General features: G+C 40.0%; 1 protein-coding gene across 1 annotated transcript; it reads right to left on the bottom strand.

The window, feature by feature from the left end:
- Window positions 1–95: 95 nt before the first annotated feature.
- coq3 (coenzyme Q3 methyltransferase) lies at window positions 96–7,716 on the bottom strand. The gene is made up of 6 exons (XM_086154675.1): window positions 7,471–7,716; window positions 5,839–5,976; window positions 4,339–4,438; window positions 2,964–3,230; window positions 1,578–1,737; window positions 96–552 (listed from the first exon to the last, which is right to left on the bottom strand). Exons 1-6 carry the CDS (start codon window positions 7,710–7,712, stop codon window positions 422–424), a joined length of 1,038 nt encoding a protein of 345 aa, XP_086010801.1. The 5' UTR covers window positions 7,713–7,716; the 3' UTR covers window positions 96–421.
- Window positions 7,717–8,273: the final 557 nt, after the last annotated feature.

Raw genomic sequence — 8,273 nt, 5'->3', positions numbered from 1 at the left:
GAATGGACACATCCCTTCCAGAGGCGATGAGGATAAAAATACAATACTGTGTATTCACCAGAAAACACGGTCTTTGTTGTCGATAATAAAGAGGCTTTTTCTCCCCCAAAATGCTTATTTTGTCAGGAACACAAAATGAAGCTGGGTTTAATAGAATAAAGAGTGAATAATAAGATATGACGGTAATATTACAAAGGTGAGTGGACTAAAGGGTGCAATGTGGTGTTGAAGGTTTAAACATTATGAAAAGTTGGCAAAATCACAGAGAAACAACTCATTCAGAATTCTTCTCTCGAAGCTCTTTGTTTTGCTGAATGTCTCATATTCTTCAGCCCTTAGAGAACATTTTTATCGGCTGATGACCGGCTTATTCTTGATGTTTTCGTGACTCAGCAGTGAGTGGATGGAGCGTGGGGCCACGTCAGCTGGAGGCGGGGTCTTCTTGTTTGATAGCGTGTAGGGCATAGTTGATGGCAGTGCTGTTGGTCCAGCTCCAGGCTCCAGAAATCGGGTTATAGAGCATTCCCTGGACAGAGCGCACTGAGAAACCATCTGGGAAGAGGGTGAGGGGAGTAGGGGGTGGGGTCCAGATTAGATTGGGACAGTGAAATAGAATTGTCAATTTGGGTTTTATACATAGCAACAAAACCTGACGAGAAAATGCTCAGAAAGCATGACCATGACAGGATGAACAAAACAGAGGAAAATAAACCCATTTAAGGGTGGCGTCATTGATAAACACTAACAAGCCGAGCTCAAGGACTGCTGGGATGATTGTACAGGTTGTTACAGCATTAGATAAATACTAATACGCCGAGTTCCCGGATTTTAATAATGTAAAGAAACTAAAGAATAATCTGTGGTGAGATGCCATCTAGTTGACTGAATTCATTTTTTTTTTGTTTTAACTTAGCATCAACATGAAATCCTAATAAGGGCCTGCCAGTTATTAGCTTCCTTTTTGTTCGTTTCAGACATTTTATGGGGTTTCAGTATTTTCGGGCACATTATTAAGAAGCTGACAGAAAATGTGGGGAACAAAAAGTAAAGGTCATCTGCAGTCAAATGGATGTTTTTATTACAGACGAGCGCTGTCCTGGGGTTTCAGGTTGCCAGGGAGGAAATTTTCTGTGAAAAATATTATTTATAACTCCAATTAAAAGGTATATGCAGGATGTCTGGTGTCATGGATATATAATGAATATCTGTGAACCTGAAGTAAACGGACTTTTAAAATGTGTCGTTTCTCTCTCTTCACATTATGGTTATACAACAATTTGCATTAGGACCTCATATGTCAGCTTATGAACAGCATACAGTCAATATATGTGTGTATATAACTTAATATGTTAATGCTAATGTTAATCCCAACTAATGATGTGTAATTAAATGTATAGTCACAGAAAAAAACTTAACTGAATCATATCATATATTGGAATATGACAGGGGAAATTATCATGGCTGTCAAACACTGTACGTGAATGAACATTCGAAAATGACATCTTGCGTGGTAAATCATTTAGCGTTTTGACTTGCTGCAGAAATTTGGTACCATATTTGGAAACAAAAGAACTTACATGACTCCAGAAGTCGCTCCAGCTCTTCGGGGCTGATGAACTTCTCCCAATCATGTGTTCCCCTCGGAACGATGCGGAGCAGCTGCTCCGCGGCGACAATGCCCAACACATACGACAGGTTGGTTTTATTAATGGTGGTGATGAAGAGCGAGCCTCCTGGCTGGATGAGGAAAAATACAGATGGCGTTAGTCAAAGGGATAAAAGAAAAAAAAAATGACAATGAAAAACAAGTGTAGGGAATGTGTTGCAATGAGTGGACGGTGGGACTTTATAGAGAGTTTGAGAGCTGTGAATGGGAAAAACTCGGAGAGACACAGAGGGTTGCCTCAAGATTCAGGCTGTGTCAGGATGAACAAGTGAACAGGTGGACATGGGCAACGTGAGTTGGAAAGCGAAAAAAAAAAAAGAATCTTTGTCCTTTTAACTGAAAGCATAGAAATCCTCATGAGGCATCTTCATCGCCCCCCTGTGGTGAAAAGAGTGAGTGAGCAATGCGGGCCAGAGAGGGAGGGGTCACCGACTAGTTGCTGCCTTTAACCAAAGGCAGCAGTATTAAGTGAAGATTAGGCTGTCACTTGTCCCGTCTACGCCTCTGTCCCAGTGACCGGGAGGATTATAATCCTTTGGTCTCAGTGTTGATGTACAGCCTTTCGCTAAAGCTTGCCAAATATTCAGTCACAGACAAACTAGGTCTGGCCAATATTGTGTGGAATGGGGAAGGGCACGATGACAACATTATTATTAATATAATTCAGAATAGCTTCTTAATCTTGCCAAATAGATCCTCATGTGTGCCTATTTATGGAAGCATGAGTCAACAATATCAAATACAATGTGTCACCATCATTAGTATTTTTACACCACTTTCATTTTGAGGATTGTGAAAGGTTTCGAAATTGCACAGAACCTTCCACAAACATTTCCTTGATACGTTTGGCTTTGTGCTCATTGAAAGTTCAGTATTTTCTCATTTTTGATATTAGCTTGCAAACTTTTAGATGGCTTGGTCTTTTGAAGAAATATCCCGCAGATTCTTAGGAGGCAGTTTGAGTCCGATTTTAAACAGAAAGTTTCCAGTTTACTTATGTCATTTGTTTAGAGCATCATTTTTTAAATTAATTTCAGGATTTTGATGATTAAGGAAAAAGTGATGTGAGTGAAGACAGAAGAATTGCATTGAATATTTTAATTTGAAATATCCATAATGTATTATCACAAATAGGACATTAGTTGACATTGATTTACTGCCTAACGATAATGTTAACCGACACCCACTCATAGACAGTAGAAGCAAACAACCCAGGGACATTTTACCCTGATTAGTGTGCGGGAAAATACCGCACAGATGCAGAAATTGATCCACCAGGGGAAGAAAGCACACGTACCTTCAGCACCTGGCTGCAACATAAAGCGAAGGTCTCCCGATCAGCCAGATGTTCAACCACCTCGGACGCTACGACCGCATCGAACAGGCCTGCTCCCTGCTCTACCTCACTAGCTGTCTCATCTGCTGAGAGTTCCTCCAGGGTACAGGCTTGGTACCTGACCCGTTCACAAAGATCTGGATCATACGTCAGGTGCAGCTCTGCAGTGCCGATGCTGTTCTCTACTGGGTCTATGCCCAAAACGTCAGCTCCTAGGCGACCAAGGGGCTGTGGAAAAGGAGGAGAGATCATAAGTGAGCGGCTATGAGCTTCAGGAAATTAATGATGACTGATGACTTACAAAGCAGTATATATATACACAGGACTGGATATTGTTAGTACACAACTCACAAAACACCAAAACAAGTTTTCATAGATCCCTGAAAAGCTCAATGCATGGCTGAGATGCTTGTGCACTGTATAGCCAGCGTTGTCTCACACATAAAAGCTGAAAGTGATTAAAAAGATGCTTGACAGAAAAGTGATAATAATTTGCCTGCTACTTTTGCATCATCTTTGCTTTTCTCATATTTTGGTCAATCTATTTTACATCAGTTACAAATATGTTCACAGAAATTTTTCTGAACACTCTTTTTGTTTTTCAGTGTTTTTTTTTTTTCCAAAATAAAACTACATTAGACCTGAAAGTTAGCAACAGAGATAGTTACGGGTGACCGTTAGCGCCCCCTCGTGGACAAAACTGAACACAAAAAAGGGTTGTTTGTTGTTAGCCCAGGGGCTGCATTCTTTCTCTTGCAGCTGATCTCTTGTGATGGGAGGGCGTCCACTGACAAGACATCCCGAGACACCATCATGGCTACAACCTCTGCAGACATTTTTTTTTCCTTTCTTCCGCTTCCTGCATCTGAGCCTGCATGAGAATCTGACAGCCTGTGTGACAGAGCCACATAAATACAGGACCTGATGTTGTCTCTCCGGATCACAAGGCACTGCTGGTACATTCTCAGTGCCACTGAAGGCCGAGGCAGGAACTCAGTCCTGGCTGAACAGCTATCAACACTAACAAACAGATAAACAACTGTAAATGAACGCCTGGGCCATCCACCAAGCTGTGACCAGTCAAATCAACTGAGAACGAGCATTGGACTGACGTTCCTGTGTTATCTGGAATGTGTGTGAAGGTTAGAAAAAGCTGAGGGCAAATGCTCACATGGGAACAGACTTTCATTTGGCGAAGAAACGACAATCTGACAAGAAAAGTAGGGATTGAAATGATTGGGGGAAGGATGTTGGTATTCTGTTCGAGCATCCTATTAACAACTGGTTTTCTCCCAAAACTCAACAAACACACACACACTCTTTTTTTTTTTTTTACCTCTGTTAGGAGGCCGCCTCCACAGCCGACATCCAGTATACTGAGTCCCTGAAGTGGTTTCCCTGGGTGATGGGCTCGGTGCACATTCAGCAGATTATCACTGCACAGGAACCAAACAACATTACATAGATACATTTTTAAATTTAAAAAGTAATAATAATAACTATAATAATAATAATAACAACAATAATACACATACAGGCCTATTCGAATTTCCACAAGATGAAAACAACAGAGTGAAATCTAAAAAGATCTTCCGCAGTCAGCTGCTGCAATGGATGTTATATGAGGTTGCAAGCTACAGAGGATCAAAATATTCTTGCACCACTGATACGACCGCCCTGAGCCAAAGGTACTAGTGAGCAAACAACAACAACCTCCTCTGGTCACACTCAGCCTTGCAAATTTAACCCTCCCTCCTTCCTTCCATACACTTCTTTCTTCAACATTCTCAAATAGAAAACAACGTCTGATGACTCTTAGCCGCGGGCAAGAAGTGAATGGAGCCGGTCAAGACCTGGGCAAATAGAGGGATCATTAGATCTCCCAACTTCAGTACCTCCCATAACCAACATGCCGCAAAGATGCCCTTACAAATACAAATACAAATACGTGGCTTCATTGTTGAATAATAGTTAAAAATACTTCAATAGGACACAATATTACTACATTTTATTGTAAGCCAAATTGTTATTTTACAACTTGTATTAGTTTGACCAAAATTGCAGTCATATGGAAAAATCTCAGCAACAAGAATGAGTTGTATCTTCTGTAAAGTTTATTAGGTAGCATAGCAATGTGTAATTCGATTGGCACAAATGAAAAGAGGGGTGTAATGAAAGCTGAGATATGGCAGATATGAAAACACTGATATATTGAATGTGAAAAAGGAACTCGTCTGTGGAAAACCACTGTGTGGTTAACAATTACTGAACCACACAATTAAAAAAAAAAAAAAATTGACCAGCAGCATGAAATGCACAACAGAGGGAGTGTCTGCGCCTGGCAGGAAAAGCAACAGATGCAGCAAGGGTGCATCTCATTTAGACACAGCCTGAGGGCATACATTCGCAAGCAGAAGATACACACTGGAAAAGGGTCTGTCATCCTGTCACCACACACATGCCATCATCACTACACCAATAGGACCGCAATGGGGGGTTGTGGGGCACTGGGCGCTCTCAGGCACTGTAATGATTTCCATACAACACACCCATAGCAGATCTTGTCAATCAAAACAGACCCACCCAGCCCCTGAAACATGCAGAAATGCAGCGCCCGGTCAACTCAAATGCTACTGGGTTAAAAATGTGCTGATGTCCGGAGGAATCCTGTCACTTTCTGACACATCTGTACTTCTCAAATGTGCTCGTGACTCTCAAACACCACAAAAACAATAGTCCCTGGGGTTGTACTTTGACATGATAGCTTGACGCCTCGGCCCATCAATCATATGTGAGACGCAGTATCAGGGGAAAACATGTAATTGGGAGAACACACCGTATGAAAGGCACTCTGAGGTCATTCATGGCATGCAGGGCTCCAAATTCTCCATTTTCATCCCACCACTTGCTGGCCAACGACTGGAACCTCCTCACTTCATCAGGGTCCACCGTCGAGTGAGAGGCTGAGCGAAAACTATTTGGCACAAAAGAATATAATACAGTTTGTCACATGAGTCTAAAAATCAGGGAGCTTAAAGATAAACCAATACATTTTAAAAGGTATTGCGACACACCACATTTAAGTCATATCATAAAAACTGCTATGACTGTATATACTTAGTAGCTATATCAGCACTACTGATGCCACTTTCCCCATCACAACCAATGTATGAATAATCAATTATCTCTACCTTTTATTTGGCCAGTTTTAATTTTTTGCTTCTATTAACGAACTTCCCATGTATAAGGCGCTTGTTGACTTGACATATAACATAGACATTGTAAATACATTATGATTTGAATAATTGGTTTGGAGTAATTGAAAGACCCATCTACATATATTACAAAAACTGCATATCATATTGTATTAATTTTTTTTCTGATTGCCAACTCTCCCGATGTGTTGAGATGTGTCCAGACATGATGTTTTGAAGAACTCACCCACTTACTCAGTGTCCAATATTGATTAAAAATGTTCTTTTTTTTAAAGAACTGAAATTATATATATTTAATGACTCAAATGGGATTTAACTAGATGTAAAAAAAAAAAAACACCAAGTGGACTACTTTACATAATCATGTTGTATCAGCTATGCAAATCCTTACTCTTAATTAAATGGCAAATTAATGGTAGGACCAATTACATACAAAGCCACATTTTCCACCACATTCTATGACTTATGACTCAGTTATTTGGGGAATTTCTATGCATATCCATCCTCTCAGTAGCACTAGACTTAATTGTAAGCCCTGAAATGACCCCCTTACAATTAAACTATTACCTTAAAAAATTTGTCAATAATTGGATGATGAGACCACTAATTTTGATTTGTGAAAGGCAACTGACTTTTCAGTTTGTTGCGAAAATCTATTACTTCACTAAAACCTATATAATACAGTATTCCGCAGGGAATATTCAAATCTTTGTACTTTTTAAGACCTTAAAACACTTGATAGCCTTAACCTTGACCATTTATATTTTATTGTATTTCTTATTCTCCCTCCTTCCTACTATTATCTATTATGGTTATGTTTTTCCTTGATACTCTGGCACAACAATTTCCTTCGGGATGAATAAAGTTGTTCTCATCTCTCATCTCATCTTATTTTTTCACAAAAAAATGCATGAATTTGAACCTTAACACGAGTTCAGAATTTTCAGACATTCATGATTTTCTGACTTAGGACCTTACAAACATTTTTAACCCCAAAAATAACACTTTGTTTGTTCATGAAATTATTAATGAGGAAATGGGAGTCTGAGTATTTGTAAAGTAAATCCTGGTCATAGTGAGTGAAGTGGGGATTGATCGATTGACAAGTGCTGGTGCTTTAAGATTTTAAATTAGAGCTTCAACTTAAATGCGGTTTACAACTTTTTTGGCTAACATTACCTTGAATGCTCCTCTTTTATCCCCGTTTATGCTGTATTTTTATTTTCTTTTTATTGAAGTTTAAGTGAGGATACCTCATTTGACAGCCGTCCGGCCGTTGCTTCCCCATGCCGGCGCTCAGGAGCCTCCGAGTCCGTTGCTGACATACGGCGCTCCGGCTGAGGCCGCTGCGAAATGTCAAAGGATTGCAGCTGTAAAGACCCAACAAAATGCGGCTAAACCTTTCTAAAAGCATGTTAATGTCGAAGAGTTCACCCTCCGCAGCTAACTGCGACCGACATTGACCCACGGTGCTCCGGTCTTTTCTCCCCGTCATGAACAAGGAGCATTTTGGTTCCTACTGCTCGAAAAAATGTTAGCTAACGGGGAACTGCGAGGGGTTAAAAAAAAAAAAAAAACCCATTCGATTCAACCTTGCCATGTTTATTTGTACATACGTATATTTGTTTAAACCGTTTATGTTAAAAAAAAAAAAGGATTGTCAGTTTACATTAAATAGAAAAGCTATTGAATTTCCCTGATAGCTATAAAAAAAAGTAAAATAAACACCTCAAAATATCGGCACATAATTTACCTGCGAAGGAATATTTTCTCGAATTTTTACGTAGAATTATGTTTGGATTGCTATTCACTCATTGACACTTTATCAACAGCATGAAATCTAAAGAGGTAGAGGTATGCTCTGGAAAGGAGAGGAATGAATATACATAGAATATATGTGTGTGACTGAGAGGAACTGGGCTGGAACATTGAGGCTACAGGAAGAGGAGATCATGAAGCTTCTTGATCGCTTGATTCTTGATCTCCACTGGTCATCAGTCCAGAGCAACAGAGGGTGTGGAGGAGATGGAGAGAGTGTCCAAGCAGGTTGGAATGG

This window comes from Fistularia commersonii, chromosome 11 (assembly GCF_037954325.1).
Source record: "Fistularia commersonii isolate RoL2024-O1a breed Wild chromosome 11, RoL_Fcom_v1.0, whole genome shotgun sequence".
NCBI lineage: Eukaryota > Metazoa > Chordata > Actinopteri > Syngnathiformes > Fistulariidae > Fistularia > Fistularia commersonii.
This window is presented reverse-complemented; position numbering and strand designations above follow the sequence as displayed.